This window comes from Centrocercus urophasianus, unplaced genomic scaffold, assembly GCF_019232065.1.
Source record: "Centrocercus urophasianus isolate 14NV4802_14NV808 unplaced genomic scaffold, USGS_Curo_1.0 seq_14, whole genome shotgun sequence".
NCBI lineage: Eukaryota > Metazoa > Chordata > Aves > Galliformes > Phasianidae > Centrocercus > Centrocercus urophasianus.
Genome location: NW_024884586.1, coordinates 16793262 through 16815687, shown reverse-complemented (window position 1 = coordinate 16815687; position 22426 = coordinate 16793262). Strand labels below are relative to the sequence as shown.

The 22426-nt window shown below is 39.8% G+C and overlaps 1 protein-coding gene across 3 annotated transcripts in view; it reads right to left on the bottom strand.

The window, feature by feature from the left end:
* Positions 1-22426, bottom strand: part of AMBRA1 (autophagy and beclin 1 regulator 1) — a 125271-nt gene that overhangs the window by 64022 nt on the left and 38823 nt on the right. For 2 of the 3 annotated variants that reach the window (XM_042813721.1, XM_042813724.1), the window contains 2 exons: positions 9697-9780; positions 9107-9207 (listed from right to left, as the gene is read on the bottom strand). In XM_042813721.1, the coding sequence (XP_042669655.1) occupies positions 9107-9207; positions 9697-9780 (185 nt within the window). The remainder of the gene's footprint in view (positions 1-9106; positions 9208-9696; positions 9781-22426) is intronic. The other variant, XM_042813723.1, reaches the window with a different exon arrangement.

Here is a 22426-nt window from a genome sequence, read left to right as displayed (position 1 = left end):
TGAAGTTTTCCTCAGCAGATTCTTCAGCTACTTTGAGTCCTTCTAAAATAAAGAGAAAAGTTAAGTAGCTTTGGACACCACCTAGAATAGTGGTACTAACACCACATAAAAAGACAACAACAATTTCATATTGCCTGTTTTACTGTAAGGCTTTAGAGCTACATAATCATGACAGGAATTCATGCTCCCCTATATCATCACAGGGAATGAAGCAAACGCAGGAAAGTTCTATTCACCAAATCAACAGAGATTACCACAAGTCCAATTTTACTGCCTGCAATCAGATGTGGATTGATTCTTTGAACAACCAACAGCAACAGACCAGTAACAATGAACTAAAGGCTCGCAACCATATTCAACAGCTGGCTTGTTTGAAGTACATCTTGCCTCTGGCCCAGGGTCATTGCACAAAAGCTGCTCCCTTTAACTGTCCAAAATCTTCCCTATTGTTTCAGTCTAATTCAGGGATTTGAGTACCATACTGTTCCTGTTTGAAACGCACTTCCAAAAACGCATATGGAGGTCTGTGTACCAGGGCTGGTGACAATAACAGTGCAATTGCATCCCTCATCTCTTCTGGGAAATGTAATCATCGTAATCATCCCTCTAACAGAATGGCAAAACTGTAATTAGCACTTCAGGGCTCTGTATTTGGGACCTCATAACCCTTTAGCAGAATCTTCTCCTATGAAGGATTGGGAAGGACAAAGTCATAAGCATTTCTGTAGCAAAAACTCCTCTCTTGGGGCAGCATAACCAAGGACAACACATCAAAAACATCTCCACAACTCCTGAAAGGCAGCCAGTCACAGACAACATCTGGCATACTTGAGTAAATGCAGATCATCTCAACTACTGCTAATCTCAGTGCAGGCACATTTCCAGATCCTAGCCAAAAATCCCCTGACACTTAACTCTTCATTAAGCATATCCTGTAAGACAAAGGGGTCTGCACTCACTCTGTCTGGAAAAGTTGTACTCGTTTTAATTTGCATTTGCAAATAAAATGGAAATGTTACGCTTATAACGTATAGCACCTAATCCACACCACCTTTTCCTACAGACACATGCTGTGTAAATGGGGGATTGAACAGTTTTTGACTTTCTGGTTCAGCTTACCAAAAGGAAAATGAGACTCTTGGCACAAAATAAGTATCCCCACAGAAGGCTAGTAACACAGCTTTCTCCAGTAAGGCTCGCACCTTCAGACAATCCTTGAAAGAGTCAGAAGTCCTCTGCAATCATCAGTGTCTTACAACAGGATATCCCAGTACATATAACTAGAAGCAGCTGTACCTACTCCTTCAAACAGAACTCCATTCTCACATACATTGAACCCAAACATCGTTTCACTGCTCTTGTGTACTCCATGATTCAGAGAATCTCTGAAGGTCAATGACAGATCTCTGGAGATCCCCTGGTCTAACCCTCTTGCTCATTGTAGGCTGAATTTCCTGGCACTGCCACTCTGCCAAGCAGTATTTACCCTCTGGAAGCAAGGCATTCCCAAAGGAGCATGCTCCATACAAACCAAACAGCTGCTGCTTTTCCTCCCCTCGAGGTTCCTTGTTTCTTAGTTTGCTATACCACCTCTGCTGCTTTCATTTTGTCCCTTCTGCTTCTCTTAAAGATATTTTTTTCTGCACCCAGCTGTCAGGGCAGGATGCAGCCAGCCTAATTTCAGGCATCTAAAGGTATCCACAATAGAAAGGTACTCTTCCCAAGTTCCTCATATAATCAGTGATAAATACACTGGCAACTCCATATAGGATTTAAAGCACCTAAGTTCCGCTCCCTCCAGATGATGAATCAGAGCAAAATCTTCTCTAACTACATAGGATGGTTAGTTTCCCAAGTCAGATGACCAAAGAATTACAGAGTGAGTACCCCCTACAGTGCAAGTAGCTGTGGATTCTCATTTCCAACTGACTCATATTCCCTATCAATTAACACATTCCCACTTAGCAGATTGAGATGAACTGCAGGTTGAGGTGCAAAAAACATAAAGGGAAGACAAGAACAAAAAGGACTAAGCAAAAGCAAGCTTTAAAATGATAATAGCACTATTTTGACTCTTCAGTTGCACCTTTATTCTGCAGTATTTAAGAGCAATTTTCAACATCTTCTGTGCTTGGACATGAAGAGGCAGCACTCACTGTATAAAAACACTGATATACATACATTTTAATACAAGTTTATTTTAGAAATTAAACTGGTTTTAGAGATTGTGTATAAGCCTCAAGACTACTCTGGTCTCTGCAATCAAACAAAGGTTTCTCCTAAAATGATTATTCATTTTATTCTGATGCAAGTTCATTCCTTCTGCCCTTCAGTCTCTAAAGCTTTGTATTCTTAATGCCCTAACCAAAAAAACCTCATTGTACCTGTTTGCAGCTGACAACACAGAAGTTTCTGTGCCCACAGAGTACCTTTGCCTCTAAATGGAAGAAGCAAGTGAACAGAGGCATTGAACAAGCAGGGTGTTACGAGCAGACAGTCAGATTAACGTTCTTCCATTCCAGCACACAACATACCCTGACACTTTCTCGCTGCCTATGCTTTCTATATGTGACAGAAGATGATACCAAAACACGGATGAGTAACCACATGGATCTTCACCATGAAATTTGACAATTTGGACGAGAGGAAAAGGCTAAGTGGAAACAACATACACAGCCTTTTCTTTTATATAAATGTATGATAAGGCTACAGCATGAGAAAGGAGCTGCTGGACAGCCAATTAAGGCACAGAGTTGGGAAGAACAAGTTCACTGGTGTCTTGCAAAACAGAAAGAAACGACTGATGTACAATAAAGATAAACCCGTAAGGTCTAAACATAGCATCTACGGATCAGCTAAACGTCCCCTGTGTAGCCACAAAAAGTTACATAATACTAGCTGGTTTCTAAGTTTGTTTTTCTTTAGTAATAAACTCATTCCTACATTCTGGGAGAGGGATTTCATTTGAAGAATATTTACCACAAAGTTCATTTTCTGACCACAGTCATGAAGTGGTAAGACATTGCAGCCAGTGCTGCAGAATCTATAAAGGAGAAGTCAATGCTGGATCTAATACTAAGATATCGTTCACTCACAGACATTCATCACTGGCTTTTTATGCTAGCTTGCTCCTGCCTTTTCATCTAAGACAACTCCATGAATTTGGCTGAGCATCCTGATCTTCTACTCCTTTTCACAACAGATGGATCTGTAGAGCAACACAGACAATGAACATAGATAGCATTCTGCTTCTGTTACAAGTCTGTTGGGTACTACTGCTCAATACGAAAAGATGCGAGCCTTTGAGAGTCACCTCATTCTCTGAGGTCTCTCTATCGCCTTGTCACCGGCCAATAAACATAAGAAGCTTAAAGCATACCCTCAGCTGTTTTGTTTTTTTTTGGAGACCTATAGATATCTATCACCTTCATGACAGATTAGAGAACTGTTTACTTTTTTTTGAGGAAATACAGCCTCTCGCCCAGAAATATAAAGAAGAGAGGCTGTAGCATTGAACTGCAGCAGGGAGTGAAAAGTTTGCCTTTGAGGAACTGAGCAACATCCTTCCCAGAGAAAGTGGAGTACACACCTGCTAACAGTGAGAAAAACAGGGGTACAGAAACAAGAAGGAAGTATTTTCCAATCAACTCTTGATGACCTTTTGGAGTTGAGCCATCTATTTCTGTTCTACCTTGTACAGTTCTGGATTGCTGCAAGCACATTTGAAAGGTGAGGGCATCTCAGAACAGAATTCACAGCTCACTATAACACTGGAAGCGACAGAACACAGGTCAAGAAAACTTAGCTATGGGAGGCATTCACACCTGTGATGCCAGAGGAACTGGAGAATCTAACTGCAGCACTGTTTCCAAGGCAACCAAAGCAGCCTCTTATCACGATCACTTTCACCATTAGAGCATAAGCGAAAGGTTACTGGGTGAATTCTAGTAGCAGCAGCAATAAATACTCTTTCTAACAGTCTGTGTCAGAGGCTCATCAACATCCATTTTAACTCATGGTGAGTTAGAGTCATTCACTCGTATTTGAACAAGTGAGCTCTTAACACAGCTAGAGTGCTAACAGATTGGGAACGTGTAGCAGGAGACATCATTAGGTCATTGCCTTAATTCTTATTAGGAAGATGATCGTGACCTCATACAAATCTTCCTGTCACAGAGAAAAGACAATATTTACACACCATCTTAGCCAATTTTTATCTAAACAAAACTTCAAATGCTCTAGCTATTGTGCCTCAATAGTTTCTGGCAGAAGTACAGAAACCAGAAGCTGAGCTTCTGCATCGCTTGAAGACACACAACCTGGAATTCTCCCAGGGATACTAACTTTGAACAATGGGACAGTTTATGTGATTTTGCAAAAATATCATTTGGGTGTTACACATGAAGTCCAACAACCGAAATCAAAGGCAGGCTGTCAACATTACAATACTACTAAGTTTAAGATGATCAATTTCACCTATAGCTTCAGCCCTATTCCACTGCAGGAGATTTGCTTTGTTGGCACCTAAACAGAGAGATCCAAAACTGCACCATTAGCACTCTTGTAGCAAGTCAGTATACTGAACAGGGATAAGTTATGGAAAAATCTGTAATACCAAGCTTATTTTTTGCAAACGTGTGTTTAGTCTCTGGTCTGAATCTATTACCCTAAAATAGCAAGGAAAACACTCAAAAACCTGTAAATGTAGGCTGTCATTCAGGGCTATTCAGCCCTTAAGTTATTCTGAGTGTGGATTTCCCCACGAGATGGAGAACTTTGAGCAACTGTGCTGAACTGCATTTCAGTAGATTAAGTCTGGTGGCAAAGTCAGAACACACAAACACAGTCTGTATCCACACACTGAAAAAATCTTTTGAGATGCACATAACTGAAAGTTGTCTGTTAAACCAAAACAAGGTAAGAAAGAAGCATTTCCAGTAAAATTTCATATGAAGATCTCCTGCTGATTAACGGGAACATCAACAAACTGGCATCTGTGTCAATTTTTAAGGTCCCCTGCAAAGTTTCTTGGCAAACACTGACTTTCTTCCTCTGAATTTGCACTAAACTGAAACTGATGCCTTCTTTATTTCACTGTACCACCTGCATGCCTTCGTCCATCCTGAAGTAGTCAAATAATTACTATAAAGCCTAAAGAAAAAGCTCACACAGGCAAAAGAGGCTAGAAGCACTTCAGTAGGAATGAAGGGGACTTTTATTTAAATATAAATACTTATATTTACTCATTTTTAATAACATATTAGGATCTACATTTGACTACAATTAGATGCCAAAAACACATTCATGACTTGGTTCTCAACCTAATTACTGTCCTGCTCACAGTGTGACTAAGGATGAAGAAATCTGCAAACAAAATATCGGACAGAAGTCCTCAGCCTCAAGGAAAAACATAAAAAAAAAGAAAAAAAAAAAGAAAAAAAACAGTAGGAGGTGGTAAACAACACTGAGTTGTGTCTTCCTTGATCCAGAGGCAGGCATGTTATGCTGCTGAACTCTGCCACAGCACTAACTCCCATTAAGAAATGTGTAACCTCATCCTGCAGAAGAGCTCTTTGGTCTCTCCTGGGAGGCACAAGTGCCTATCAGAACAAAAAGAAAAAACACACTCTGCTGGTTAGACTAGAAGACAAACAATCCCAAGACACTGTAGTCCATCACATGAAATAGGTCAGCCCTACTGAATACAAAGCCAAAATGTATTTATTGCTTTCACTGACTCTTAAAAAAAAAAACCAAACACCAACTAGTTTTCAATGTATGGATGTCTCCTTGGAGACCAGAACTCCATCATCTATGTCAGTTCAATAAGGAGAGAAGAGTCCAAAGGGCAGCTTACAGCCCACACTACCAAACGTATCAGAATTGCTACCACATGAACTCCCAGATTTCTGATAAGTCTTGAAATAAAATGAGAATGTGGAAGACTAAAAATTCGTTAGTGTTATACCAGTATTTTAAAAGGTTGAAATAGGATGAGACATGTCAGTCTTGTCAGCCTGACATCGATTCCAGACAAAATAATGAAAAAGCTGATATAAGACTCAGTTAATAAAGGATTAAAGGAGGACAGTGTAATTACTGCCAATCAACATAGACTTTACAGGAAAATATAACTTGTCAAACTACCAACACTTTTTGGTGTGATTACAAGTTTGAATGCTACAGGTAACAATGTTGATGTAATAAATTTCCATACAGTGTTTTACTTGGTGCCACAAAACACAGTGATACAGTGTATCATATCTGCTAACATAAGGATCTCCGCTGCACCAGTAGATGACTGGGAAGAGATGGTGCTACAGGGAATTGTTTTTGTTCCAATGCTATATGCAAATTAGGCTGCCGACATGAGATATCTGTCATGTTGACCAGTATCCTTTAATTCCCCCCACCCTGAGCTCCCATCTGCTTTACCCATCTGTTGTCCCTTCCTACCTTCACCTGGAAATGTTTTGGAGTGGGGACTGCTGCATGCCCTGAGTAGTACAAGGGTATCTAACCCTGACCAAAGCCCTGCCTACATCATCTATAAGACCTCCCATACCAACAATGCCATGCTGTCAAATCCACAGTGGTGTTGTTGTGCTAGCTCATCCGCTTAGATAACTCATTATTTCAGGGAGTTCGTTAAAGATTGCATTTATTCACAAGGCACCCTCCCCTAGCATGGAACTGCTGTCTTTAGGAGTTGCAGGAGAATAACATTAAATAACGGAAAGTTGTTCATATAAAGCAGAAATCTGAAAGTGAATGTAGAAAGAACTTGACAGCAAGAAATTTGACTCTAAGAAATTTAGTCAGTACAATACAAAAAACATAAACCCTTATGATCTGACTCTTTTATTTTTTCTCCTCACACAGCAATAAACGGGACAGGGGACAGAAGAAGAGTAACCAAGATCTCCCATGAACACACAGCCACAGAAGTCTATTGTCAGCTCTTACGCAAGCTGTCAGGTTAGGTATTTGTTTTCTGGCATTTTTCCTCAATTCCTGCAGAGGATGCATAAGAAATACTTTTGGCATTCATGGATTTAAAAAAAAAAATAAATCAGAAGTAATAGTCTGGATGCACCATAGGATAAGTAGTTTAAGGCACTGAAGTTTTGGTTAGCCTGATTTAAGTGGAAGATGATTGATTTTTCCTCAGAGCTTGGCAACCTCACCTGTGATTGCCAGGCCAGGGTTAAAGTATTCATAAGTTTTTTCACTATGGTAGTGAAGAAAAAACTACTGCTTTGTCAAAGGCTAACTAGAAAAGAAGGCATACTGTCTGCAGTGCAACTTTCAACAGCCCCAGAATAAAGTATCAAAAAAGCCAATGCTGCGACTAACCTAATGACCACAAGAAATTCTCAATTCCACAACTGCCACCTCATTTTCTAGTTCTCACCCTTCACACCTCCACCTAATATTTCCATCTTCAACTTTCCTGGCTTCTGTAACACATTAACATGTTGTTGAACGCAAGTGTAAAACATTTTGAAAGCTAAAAGTGTAGGTACAGACCAAAATAAACAGAATGCCGAAATAAAGTATGACAAGGAATTGCTGCATTAGAGAATTACTTTGATATTTCAGTCAGTGAAAGTCTTCACTTGGAATCCCAGCCATTTCCAGTGAGAGATACCATAACACCGCAGCAGCCAATAAACCTTTCCTGAAGTATATTCTGAACAGTACCATACAGAAAAGATTGGTCTTGTAATCACAGAGCTTCCAGCAAACAACTTCCATCTTCTTTTGTTAATCTTGGCATGCATGCTGCAAATAGCAAGTGTGCATTTTTGGGCTCAAATTCCCTAAAATGTGCAAGGAGAAGCAGCCAGGCTGCTTCCCAGTCACTAAAGAATAGGCAGACTACGAGGAGGGCTGGAAGAGGGTTGAAGACAGGTGTCCCCTGCAAAGCTGGGCTACAGAAAATCTCTGCAGTGTTGCCTGGCAGCAAGTAATTATCTGCCAGTGCGCTGTTTCCATGTGCCAACAACTGAAGCCCACACAGGCAGCAAGCATGGGAAAGTACATGCGTCAGCTAAAGCTTCAGGCTAATTCAACTGCTTCCTAATAAAAAATAGCGGAGGTGCTTTGAAACCTAATCTATTCCAACAAGGTCTATGAACCATACATTCACTCAGACAAAAACAACCACAGACAAAAATCCAGGAGATGTTTCTTGCACTTAGGAGCCAGAAATCAAAGACAAGACCCTTGTCCTACAAAATGAGCCATGCAAAAACCACAGCTCCACACGTGAACAGTTGGGAAATCTCCAGTGTAAGCACAACATGGTTTAGGCATAACTGATCATAGCTTAGGATAAGCTAAAGGTCTCTCAAGAGTCTGTGTGACCCTTACAGCACTCCTTTCAGTGATGAAACTGCCTTCAAACAGGAAAAAAGCACATCCTGGCCTATCTGTCCATACCTTGTCTGTCGTCCTCCCTCAAGCTCCAAGATGCCTTCCCTGCACTTGAGTTAATTACAGAGCAACTCACAATCAGCCAAAAAAGCACCCCAAAGACTTATGCCATCCAGAACCATTTCATTAATGAGCTGCAGGAGTGTGTCGACTCTTCTTCCCTTCCACATCCCCTCCTGCCTCTGCATGCCCTTTAAGGCTCCCAAATGCCTGTGCACCATATGTGGTGGCAGCCTAGCTTTTTAATGCACACTTATTAAGATCCTAATTGAATCCTGCATTGTCTTGTGTGCATCTTGCCAGCCAGAACACGAACAAGGCACCCTATAATTCAATTAGAAGGACCTGCAGCAAACTGATCATTAGTCTGTCAGGTTGTTAAGACATCTAGAAATAGGGAAGGAAGCTAAACAAAGAGAATTGTTAACAGCACCCCTCCCCAAATCATGCTGACAATCCCATATACATCTACAAAGAATGGAAGCTGCAATACTCAAGAACTTGAATGATAGTTCATCATCATGCCCTACAGTCCTCTCTGTTGTTTCAGGGGACTTTAAACATCAACAGTTGGAATTAGCCTTTTTCTGGTGGGTCTTCTGCACAGATTCATGAGAAAAAATAACAATAACATACACAACAACTTCAAACAAGGAAATCTCATTACCTGCCAAAACCCTATTGACAGAAGAATGAGTGGCCAAGCCAGGCTGTCCCCTTTCATGGAAAATTCCAGCATAAGGCAAGTACTCTGGCAGCAAGAAGCGTCTGAAAAACAGAGACTGTAAATGTACCTGAAGACACATCTCAGTATGTTACAGCAATTGCTTTGAGGAAACATGACTAAATCTCAGCACATTATAGCAGAAGGAAGACTGGACTCCTCTGCTTATCAAGCCATTTCACTGCTTGAAATGAATGGCAAGTTACAGATTAGACCTTCCTCTGATCAATGTGGCTTTGAAGTCACCATCAAGCAAAACCCACAATAGCTTCCTAATCTTAAACCAGCAAGTCTCACTAGGAATTTCCCATCAGATTCTTTTCTCCTCCTATTATGTCCAAACATGCAGGTAAGAAATGCTAAGATCACTGATGATGCTAATACGCCATCTCAGGTGTTCCAGAAATTGCCAGCCAAGAAAACAGCAGCCCTCAACAAGAAAGAAAATCAATCTGAAAGTATCATAGAGTTGTACTGCAACTAGCTCCTCTAGGATTTTCACACCCTTCTATTCTTATAAGTAGAGGCCTTACCTTGGGACAAAGCGCCCCAGCGATGGCGCAGACATGCGGGCGTTACGGGGAGCTCGGTGCCTGGATCGATCTCCATTGTCCCTTCAGCAAAAGAAAAAAATTGCACATTGAAAATACAATGTAATAAAGTATTCTCCATGAATGGGGAAAAAAAAAAAAAAGCAAGGTCAACTAGTCATCTTGAGGACACTATTGAGCTTTAATGGTTCTCTTGCATAAGTCCTATGCTTCTTATGTTCCAAATTCATACAGTTCATTATACCAGAAATGTCTGATAGCTTTGCATATAGATTGCCTAATACACAGTTTAATACAGTTTCCTCATTGTTTGTCAGTGTCTCAAAAGCATCAACAAAATCACAGTCAATTAATTAAAGTCAGTATCCAAATAAATGAATCTGAAACCTTATGATTTGGACCATGAGAACAAAAGCAAGCACACCACAGTCCTGAAGAAAATGTTCTGCTAGCCAAGGACATTTGTAACATTTCATCTGTTCATTTCCAGAAGTTCTGGCTAAGAAACATCATCTGCAGACTCCTTCTGAGCTCTCTCCCTTCAAAGTCCATTTAAGTGCCATCACAACTTAAAATAAATCTCACTTTTCACAAGCTTTTCCTTTGAAGTCAGAAATGTTAAGTGGTATCAGACAAAACCATACCTCTTCAAAAACCTCTCATTCTGTTTCACAGTAAGTGATTGTGCCTTGAAGAATGAGGTGAAAGGGTTTAGAATCTTTTGTCCTACACTAGGTACAGGAAAGCCTTCTTCCCCATAACAGTGCAAGACAAAAAAGGCTGCCCAGAGCAGCTGTGTGGAATTGCCATCCTTGGAAGTCCCAAGCCAGAGCTAGACAAAGTCATGGCTGATTTTGGTAAAAGCAACCCCACATCAAGCAGGAGCCAAGACTGAAGGACCTCCAGCAAGCAAAATTCCTGACACTGCATTCATAGATGTCAGAGTGCCTGACAAAATGACACTCCATCAACTGAACTGAGTTCTGAAACAGATCTCCACAATGCTAAACGCTTTCAGTTCAGAAATTTACTCTCTGCATGACTTTGCACAAGCAGTACGTTCTCCTTGGATTCCAGACCCCCATCAGTCTGCAGTTCTAACTGCTCTCCTCCCAGGCAGTTGTGGGGAGAATATTACTTAAAAACGCCTAGAACGGCCAGAAAACTAAATATTCCTTATGTAACACACTCACAGTGCATTCCTAACCCACTCCAGCAAGTTGTGCATGTGGCTGGGATTGTTTTCTTCTTTTTTTATTTTGCTTTTTTAAAGTCAGTGAGCAAGAAATGTGGGCTGAGAAGAAACTCCATTGCATGGCTGTTTCCCACACACTTGAGGAACCAAGAACACAAGAGCAGAGGTTGTTCTGCAAAGTTCATTAGCATTTCAAGTTATTTCACCAAAATAAAATCTAAATCAAAGCTCAAAGCACCCATTTCTCCTCCTGCTGCAGAAGCAGCATTTGCTGTTCACAGCCAAAGCCACACCTCTCCCTGAGGTTTCTGTGAAACCAACAGGGGATCCTGAAATCAGCAAAATAAAAGATGCTGCTGGTCTCTTATCAGAAGCTTCCACTCTATTAGGAAGCAGATCAATAACAGAAGAAAATACTGAGAAGTCTGAGTGCCGACATATCAACTTTTCCTGCTAAAGAGAAAAGGCAAAAGGGGACAGCAAACATCCTGCTCCAGATCCTGCCACACACAGTAAGAGCTGATGAAAGTCAGACAAGAAATACAGAGATTTTTCTTTTCTTTTTCTAAAGAGTTCACGTATAATTTTTGAAACTATGCTGACATGCAGTCCTGGGAGAACAAAAGCCAAATGGTTTCAATGTACTTGTTTTGGACATGTACTAGAATCACAAGATGCTCCTGTAGCAGATAAATAAATACAAGAGGAACAACAGGATTGCACCCTGTAGAACTACCCAGATAAAAAGAATCTCTGCAACAGGCTCTGCAAAAGGAATGAGGAATTAGCCCTTGCAAGCAAATTTAAAAAGGTGAAGGTGCAAAGTTTCCCACAGCAGAAATCAAGAGTCCTTAAGCAACTACCTCTGGTATTTTAAAACAATACTAACCAAGGTTCCATAGAAACAATTTAGGACACATGCTGTCTGATGAACTGGAGTGGAAGATGGGAGAACTTGAATGGGAGAAATCTTTTACTGTCTCTGTTTACGTAACCCCCTCAATACAAAAAGTCAGAAAGGTAAAAAACAGGCTATACTTTCTTTAGTTTTCATCACAACAGACAGCCTCTAGAGATTCAGAATAAAGCAATCTACTTCTAAGACTCCTTTGAAAATTAAAATAAATAAATAAAATTTACCCCCCCACCATTCCAACTACTGCTACCCTGTAACTTATGCAACAGGATTTGGAATAAGAGACTATCCTGTGAGAATGCTAAAATTTCCAAATACCAGAATGGAAAAGTAAGATACATTCACTTGGCTGTTTGTGTGAAAAGGGAGTATTACCAAACATCACTCTGAATCACTAATTTACAGTCATTTATGCCTAAACTCCTATGCTCAATGTCATAAAAGAGTTTCTGAGCATCTAGTGCTGTAAAGCTAGAACAGCTGATATTACCCTGGTGCCAGCTGAAGATTATTTCTGCACCTTCTAAAAAGGAAAATAAAAAGCTCTACAGATCAGTAAAGATGGATGGCACTTTGTGTTATTTCTGTATTACACACTGCCTGCTGACAGAGGGAGGAGAGCAGATGTTAGATTGACTGCAGTGCCAGTGTGAAGTGCTTCTGCAAGAAACTAAAAGCTTCCTACAAAGTTCTCTAAAGTAGGAGTGAAAACCACATGTTCCACTTCCTACCTAATGTCAACTACCTGTAGAATCATTCAGCTAATTATTTGCAGTGGATAGTTTAATTAACATAACCTGAAAGGATAAATCCCTCTGTATATTTGTACTCATAAGCTTCCTCTGTAAAACGACCCAACAGCTTCCTTGCAAAAATAAATGAAACCAATTTGTCATGGCAAGTGCAGTAACAGGGTTGTAAGTCTCTTGGAATATCCTCTGCTGTCAGTGCACCAGCAAAAGCAAATGGCACAGGGAAACTTCTGAAGAAGAAACAAAACCAGACTAGTTTGTCTGAGGAAAACTGCGAAAACCTAGAAATGGTCAACAAACTTAAAGGGTCTGGTCCAGAATTCAGCTTCCAGATAACTTGCTTAGATCCCAGCATGGAATAATTCAGAACAGCAACACAGTGAGTAAGAGTTGGAAGGAGAAAAACAGCATTAACACAGAAAGGAACAGGAAGAAAAAGCAACGTTCCCATACATTCAAGAAGGCTTGCAAAGCTCATGGAGCGGAAGAAGGATTAAAGTTTATATAAACTTGATTTCTTCTTGGTACTTTTTTTGCCCATTGACTGAAATATATAGAATGGAGTGGAAATGAGGGCTGTAAAAACATATATAGGTGCTAAAGTATGCATTCCAGAGCTTGGAGAATAAAGGCTTCCTTTCTCACAGGCTACTGCATTAATAACTGAAATTGTACAGAAGATAGTCAAGATTATCAGAAAAGGGGAGAAAAAAAAAAAAGGTTTTGCTTTTCAATCTTGGCAACAGTAATCTTTAATATTTAGAAATTGTTGTATTAGGAAGTGAAATTAAACACACGGCATGGAATTTCTAATGCAATCTGCCAGTCCCATTGTAGTCAACATTAAAACTCCCACTGCCTACACTGCCAACAGAATTAGGTCAACAAGGACCATGTAAAAAAGCCATTTAATTATCAGAGCCAGTACCAGTAAAGTCACACAAGCACGAAAGGATCAAATTATGCCAGACCAAGCCAATTGTTCCACATTTTTGGCATTTTATAGTGCTTCATCTGAGCAAATTTAAAATGGTAAATCAATTTCTATTGCAGAGGTTTCTGCACTTCATTCTGATGCTATATAACTGGTGAAGCGGCATCTTCAAATATCTTGAAGGATTGGCACTGGATTCAGTTACACCATCAATAAATACAATACAAAGAAAAGCTCTGTCAGAACTTCAAACATGAGGCTAGCAGTTGTCTAAGACTGCAGCAGGTTACTTCAGAGGAATCGGCAAAAGGGCAGGAGTAGCATAAAGACCATACTGAGAGCTCTGAAGAGGTTACCAAAAAGTACTGTTTGGCTTTGGAGGCTGGCCAAAACTGACCCAGGTCCTTTAGAGAGTATGCTTGCAATGTCAATAAAATGGCCGTGAAGAAGAAACAGAACCTGTATAGATCACAGGATTCTCTGAGGATCTGGATGGAAACAGATGACTTATAACTGCGAAGGGCATACCCACAAGAGCTGCACAGGACATGATCAGGCACATTATGTTTCATCAAAGGTACAGAAGCACAAAGGAAAAGGAGTCGGGGGCACATTTTGTTTGCTAGTGATTCTAAGAACATGTCAACCACTTCCTAGCACCATTACTGATGAGTAAGAGATACACAGCATTGCAAACACAATGACAGTAAATTAACTACTGGTTTTACAACTGAGAAGATCAAGACATCAGAAAACGCTAGAACTTCAGCTTTTTTCTGCCTGATCTTGCAAGATCCTGAGCATCTCCTGCAAACTGAGAAAACTAGAAGCACTCTAGGAAATAAGCCTCTCAAAATTGAGAGGTAAGCACAACATAAACAAAACCTTGATGATCTCAATATTTCAGTAAGACACACATATCTCAGAAGATGAAAGTCACAATGCAAGTTGCCGTAACTCTGCGGAAGGACACGGTAGGTGGAATAACATGTCCTGGATCAATAAGGTTGGCCGGTCTCTTAGAAGCTTACAGTTTCCACTCTAGGGATGCTATTTTACTCATAATTCTTAAGTCCTGAGAAATCTGTAAACTCAATCCAGAAAAAAGGGGCCAGCCTACTTATGGCTGAGGACAACAGCATCTCACTTAAAAACAGGAACACGTTTAACAGAAAGGATTCAAGACAATATCTGAGTAGAGATTTTTCTCCATACGTAGGTACAAATAGGTAAGTATGACACACTGGGCATATTAAAAAAGGTAACAAATATCAACATTCACAGACTTTAAAAGGATGAAAATGAATTTGATTTAAATGAATGTACAATCTCAAAGATTGAAAACAATCTTTTCTACCTGTTTTTATAAGGTATGACCATTACCAATGTACTTAGAACAGAAGGATACAACAAGAACCAAGAAAAATTAAGCAAAAAGAGGCATACACCACACTATAAGCTTTTCCTGGCACTAAGTGTATTTGGACCATGGAACAGACTCTCAAACATAACAGCAGAAGTCCAACAAAATTGAAGAATAAAAACATGAAAGAACAGCACTGCTGCCCATCTAGAGAAAGTAAGGAATAGAAGAAATTATTTACATAGCTACTTAATGTGGTAACTGATGAAGAAGTTAGGTAAGTCACTCAAGACATGGCGTCTTTCCATTTTCTAATGTTCTTCTGAAGGCTTAAATGTCAGTCAAAAGAGTTTTTTCAAGAAAAGTTTTCTCTGGTGTTCCCATGTATTTATCAACTAAAACTTAGTAATAGCAACGGTATTGTAGATTGCTGTGTTACTAATGGCTCTTCTGCCTAGAGGGAAACAAAACCTCCAGCCTTGATTGCCTTTTAGAGGGCCATTCTGAGGGAAATGTATTTACAAGATTAAAAATGGCACTTCAGAAGATGAAGTGTTTCAGACAAGCATCACATAAGAGAGGATTTGTCACCCGGTCAAGAGAAATAGCAGCACTTTCCTGTTAAACACTGAGGATTAATTGCTTCAGAGAAACACTAATTTCAAATCACAACAAAGCCCTCTTATCCAGGAGCAGAGCAGGTTTCCAGTTGACTCTATTCTAATCACCTCACTATGTGGTGGAACTTTCAAACAGATAACACCTTATTCTAAAAGGTGTCATACCCACAGCTACATCAAATCCTTAGAAAATAGAAACCTGGACAGAGGTAAAGACTCCCTGCACCCCAGCCTAAAACTGACACTGGAGTATTGAGGAAACAACTGTGTTCAATGTTTTATTAAAAAAGAAAAAAAGATCATCCAGCATTACAACTGCCTTTCTTTGGAGACCCTTTAACTGGGCATTTTCAAGCACTTGAACATGAATGTGGGTAGTGAACGCACCACTACAGTTAAGTCCTTTCACTTCACAACTGGTGCTCATTCAATAGTTTGTACAGCAAACACGTAACAGCTGCCCCACTGGACTTTAGTACTGGAATTAAGTGACAAAAACAAGCACTAGTTTTTTTGTGTTTTTTTTTTTTTTGTGTGTTTTTTTTTTTTTTTTTTAGTAGAATACATTGACTATTACTATGCTACTCTTCCAAGAGAAATAGAAAGGAAAATATAATTGCACAACCAACACAACTGTCAGTTCTACGGGTTTGCAGAAAGCTAACCACAGCCTGCTCTGTATGGTCAGCAACAAAAATGCTTCCTTAATCACTCTAATCAACACCAGACATTGTTTACCAAGTGATCCTGTTTGAATTAAAAGTTTCAGAGACAGAAAGCAAAGGCAAAAAGAAAACAATGAATATAACTTCAAGCAGCTTAAGTTGCAGAAAAACTCAGAAGGGTGAAGGATCCAGTCTTGACATGAAGACTGTTTCAAGAAGCCCAGGCAACACACAGTGTGGGAAACGATGAGAGCCTTTCTGGCAACTGTCACCTTCCAAGAGGCACTTGTTCCGTTACCACCGTTACAAAGACACTCACCTTGCTGGAATCTGACTTACTGGTTAAACAGCATTATGCTGGGGAGGTTAGCAATATCCTGCAGTGCACCTGCAAGGAAATATTCATTGCCTGTCACTGCATCCAAGCAGCATTATTAGACATTAAGACCAAGATAAGGAGAATATAAAAGACTGTCACAAAAGATAAAGATAAAAAGAACAGGGAAAATGAAGCTGCAGGCTATTATGAACAGATCACAAGCCAAACTAAGACTCTCACTAATCCTTGAAAAGTGAAGTTCAAAGAGTAGTTTCAGTATCATTCCCATTCATCCAGGACTTGTTAGCATTCTTAGCCTGCAACTGTGTTTAAGATGATGAATATAATTAACATAAATTGCTGTGTATCTAGAAGCAACATCCTAGTGCTAACTGCGACAGAAACCTATGCCAGAGTGAAGAACAACAAATGTGACCATCAAGTTCCAGTCAGTTGGCACCAAAAACATAGATGAATAGGCTGCAGGAAGAAAACAACAACAAAGGCAGCTACATGCAACAAACAGTAATCCTGTTCTTTATATGCATCTCTGGACTCCAGTAACAAAATGCTAACAAGAGTAGTACTTGTAGGTGCTCATGTAGGAGAGACAGATGACAAACTTTCCATCTGAGACTTCCAGAAAGAAATTGCTGTTCTTTCTGCAGTTTTCTGGTGAACCAAAGATTCTAAAACTCTTTTCACCAACATTTAAGCAACAAGTGTGTATGTATTTTCCGCCTCCTATCTGGTGGTTTGTTAATCTCAAATGTAAACATCAGGATAGCATCAGTAGGAAAGAAACAGAAGTATAATCGGTGTAACAAACCTATGCTACTTTTCTATCACCACACCAAAACGCTATCATTGATTAAGTCATCTCCTCACTCATCTTCACTACACTGTATCAGAATTGAACATTTGGCATCCCATCCACCTGGATGGGATCCATCCTCTTAGATACTGTCCTGGAACTGCTGATCAAGAAGCTCCACGTTTATCTCAAATCTCACAAAAACTTCAGCCCTTCTAAACTCTGTGATCTCCTGACAAGAAAACTCCAGACCTACTATTCAGAGTTTCTTCTGCAGAAGTTGAAGGCTGTCACAGGAATTAAAAAAGCACTCTGAAATTAATTAATGCACAGTGGACAGGGAAAACAGCAGGTACACTGTGAACTGACTGCATTTCCACAGATTAGTGCTTTAACAGTTCTGCATCTCCAGCAAACAATATGTAGTCAAATTGAGAAGGCAAAAACTGGATTTTAAAACAAGTACAAAATTCCTTCACAAGTATAAGGAAAAAAATATTTCAGCAAATGCTAACCTCAAACCCTTCTCCACTCGTTCACTTTAACCATCCAAACATTTCTTTCCATTTGGGCACTAAGGAAACTACATGTTGATTTTTCATTGTGATATGCAACTCCTTTTCCACACCCAATTTCCACCATTCCCCTTGACAAGAAGTGAGAGAAGAGTCAAAAGCCTGAGCTACCCAAGTGACATTGAGTAATAACATCGCCATGGCCACTGCGCATCCCTTCAGGCTTTTCTCAGGTAATATTAATTCAGAACACAATTGCTTCCAGGCAGTTCTTAATATTGTCAGATACTAAGACATGTCAAACTTTCAAAAAAATATAAGATAAAATATTTTAAATTAAGAGATTCTGAAGGAGGAGTGATTGCCTGGATACCTTGCAGAAGTGTCTAATTAGCCATGAACTTTCCTATTTATTACATAAAATTTAAACCAAAATGCCAGCTCCAAGCAGAACGCTGGCTATGACAAAACACTGACAAAACACCAAACCAAACATTTCACCTACAGAAAAGGGGAAAAACCTACCGTACCACTCTCTAAAATAAAATCATATTAAATAAAGTACAAGTGAGAGGTACTGACCCAATAAAGAGGCAATCAGCTGGCAGATTTCAATCATAAACTTTAAGACAAGAGACTACTGGAAGAACTTGGATTTGCCAATTCTAGCTGTGACAGCATCAATAACGAAACTGAAAGTGGCAGAAAACAGACATGGTGGACATTTACACGCTTATGGAGGGACCTCTTCCAGATGCCCATCTGAGAAGTCTAGGTCCAGAAATGCCTGAAATGAAAGGATTTAAAGCCGAGAAAAAAAGCTAAATGGTTTTATCCAGAATCTTGTAAGTTTTCCACAGGTGATCCATCACTTCCGCTAAGCAAAAGACTGCTTCCACAAAAACAGAGTGCCCATTATGGTCTCAGTACAACAGTGCCTATGGTGCTCATATTCTCTGCCTGGGTGCTCTGAAACGTCTCAAAAGAAATAAAAAAGATAAAGCACCAAAACAAGTTCTTTAGGTCTGGAAGGTGAAACCCTCCTTGTCTAGAGACAAGGCAGGAAAGACCTTCCTATTCTGTGACAGTGGCACAACTGCATGCCCAACGCACATCCTTTTGAGAAGAATGAAAAAGGACAAAAGAAGAAAAAGCTGCAGATGTTAAAGAAGTGTTATCTCCAACATCCTTCATAACTACATTCTACCAGGCAACCTGCACTCAAAAGCAGGAATCAGCCACAGACACAGCCACACCTTTAGCCCCAGCTTGAAAGCCTTCACAGAACTGAAGGACTTTTGAGCAAGGCTTTCAGACAAGGAGGTACACTGTACTGTATATCTGATTTTCTGTCTGGCAGATAAAAGAACCTGTATTCTTTTCCATATCTTCAGCAGAAAAAAAAAAAAGTTACATGGATGGGAAAAATAAACCTGCAGAAACAGCTTCACATAATGATTAGGGTGACAGATTTTGAATTACACATAAAAAATTAATATGCAATATCCAAGGAGTCCTTGGAAGCACAACCTCCCATATTTTAACCCCATATTTTACCCCAGAGTAAGAGACACCAGAAGAGATCCAGCCAAACTTACTGAAGAAGTGCACTTACTACGTGTTCCCAAACAGAAGGCACTCAAAAAGACCTTGAAATTAGCAAGTTCAACATCTATGACTTGTCTACAAAGAATCTATTTCCACCAGTTAAAAAGAAATGATGTCATTCACCACTCAGAGACTCTTACACCAGAATACAATAAACATTTTCATTTTAGCTTAGAACTCATAGAATGCTACCCTAAAATCCCACTCATATCAATTTATCTGTTAATAACCTAATATTACAGTCTGTATATACATTACAGTCTGTATAAAATACTTTCTTGCAGACATGACTAAGTTTACAGTTGTCAGTTGTATTTAATAAGCAGTGAGATGACAGCAGTGACAGGCTAAACACAGGTAGTGCATGCAGAGAGATAAAATCTTATTAGATCAAATAATGTAAGTATAGCTTGTGTCTCCCTCCTCCCTCTGCCCATAGCAGCTGGTACAATGAAAGGATATTACTAATACCTATGAAAAAAAAACACTGTTTCACATACTTAGACCAACTCTACAGCTATCACTACCACAAACAAAATATATTTATGAATTAATTCAAATGAGATTCTGGAGAAATTGCAGGCATTCTGAAGAAAATGAAATCAAGATACTGATGTGCAGGGAAAGAAGATTTAGCTTAAATTTATGGGCCATATGCACACAAACAGCACAGAGGCCAAGGTTTCTGCATCCTGTACACTAGACCATCAGGTAAGCAAAGCTGAAAAGATGTAACAGTGAATCCTAGAGGAGGCTCCTCAGAAGCCCAAAGAAAATGAGAGCCAAAGATAACCTGTCTGGTAGGCACTCTGCACATCTACCAGACTTGTTCCTTACCCACAGCTTTACATACAGTAAGACCAACTGGCGTTTAATGCTACCTCAAGACATCAAGAGTCAAGAAGAGAGACTGCATTAAAATCAATTACATTAATCAGTTAGAAAGATAAAGCATGGAGGAGAATTGCTATGGCTTTTACATTGAGAGCAGTTCATCGGATACCAATAGAAAAGCATGAGCTGAATCCAGAGACACAAATAAGCAATTCTCTGTAATGCATCAGATCAGGAGAAGCAGGGAAATCAGGGCAAGAAAGACACGTATGACTCTGCTCAGGCAAAGTAAAAAGCAGGGATACAGGAGTCAAAAGGAGAAGAAAGAATGCACAACATTTAATTGCATAGTCACAGCAGAAATCAAATGAGTCAGGAGACAAGTTTCAGCTTAAAGGACCCTGCACAGCAGCTCCCTCTAATCAGCCAGGAGAAATAATGAAGCAGAGAAGGAAAAAGACAATGTCTTGAATGCACAGACAAGTATTCAGTATGAAACATTCAGCCAACAAATTCAGCCACTATACAGTAAGGAATGAGCACTTCTTGCTCAGTATGAAATGAAAGACAACCAATGAGCTTGGTTCACTGAAGAGTTCCCTGACTGGGTGCTTTCACCACATGAATATTATCTGCAGGGGAACACACTTCTCTGCGGGTATTTGCCTGACTCTGTGAATGGAGATTCTACCAGCTTTTCTTTTCCCCGCAGAACAAATTGCCTCCAATGAAGGGAATGGAGTAAAAGAAATAAAGGTCTGCGCTTGTGAAGTACCCGCCTTACAAAATTGGCTCAGCAGCCAGCACATTTCTGCTTTTCCAGGCCAGGGTACTGCTTGAAAAAACCTATAGTTAGTGACTCTTCTGCATTACCTTACCCTCCTTCATTTTCATCTTATACAAAGCCACAGTGACGGGAGATACTCATTCACCCTATGCTTCTGAATAATTGCTGGAGCACGAAACAACAGTTCCACAAAATAACACCCAGGAATGAAACAATCTTACCAGCATTCTTCATAAAGGACTTCACGCTGCCACAAAGGGCATGGAGCTTTAGCATCATGCCATCTCAAACATGTGCAACTGCAGCAAGCAAACAAGAAAATTCTGACAGTAGCGAAGTTGACAGCATCCTCTGCTGGTAGCAACACCACAAAAGCCCAGATATACGAGGGGCTCAAAGCTCCTCTCAAAGAAATGCATCTCCCTACCACACTGTCTGTATGGACTACTTTTGTAACCATGTTCACAATAATCCCGTATCTTAAGCATAATATACAAAAAAGAGGAAAAAATAAATTAGTGAAATACTTAAAATACCAAAGGAAAAGTCTCCTATTTAAAGGGAATGACCGAAGACATGAGAACAGTCATCCTCTTTTCTTCTAAAATTCATTTTCAATTAAATGCCTGAGCTTTTGGTTTCCATGCCATCCTAAACAGCCTATTACTCTATTCCCATCTAATTAGAAAGGATTTGCTATAAATTTGTTCTCTGGGATCACTTTGGGTATCACTAAAAGTCCAAAAGCAGATGTTGGAGAGCAGACTTAAAAGTCTGTCAGGAAAATTGTTCAGGAAGAAATACAGTGGCTCATAGAAGTGCAGTTCTAAGGTTAGGACGCAGGGCCATTCCTCATTTTGACATGAGAAACCATTTGCTCTCCTTACAGGAAATTAAGCCTTAACACAGATTCACAAGCAAAAGGTCTTCCAAAAAAATGCAATCCCAGAAACTTGAAGTAACCTGACAAAGTTGTATGGATACAACAAGTAAAAGTAATGGAACATGCTGGCTGTCTCCAATAGCCTCAGACTACAGAACTAATTTCTGCAAAGCCTCCTGGTTGTTCTCAGTTGTCTCAATATTTGAAAACTCTAATATATTTCTGGCTCCTTAACAATTTCACGACAAAACAAAATTCTTCTCTCTTTTGTTCAACCAGTCCTTTAAATGTGGTTGAGGTAGAATCACTTGCCAAGATTGCCTGAAGCCATTTTCATTTTTTGTAACAGAAATGACAAGATCAATTTGTAGCAATTCGTTTTCATTGAAGGACTGAATGAATGATCTAAACTTATCCCATTCCAATAGGAGGCTTGAGATGTCTTTGCTTGGTAAGCAGCAGGAGGCCACAAAGTGGTCCTTTGCTGACAACATACTAGCAAAAGGG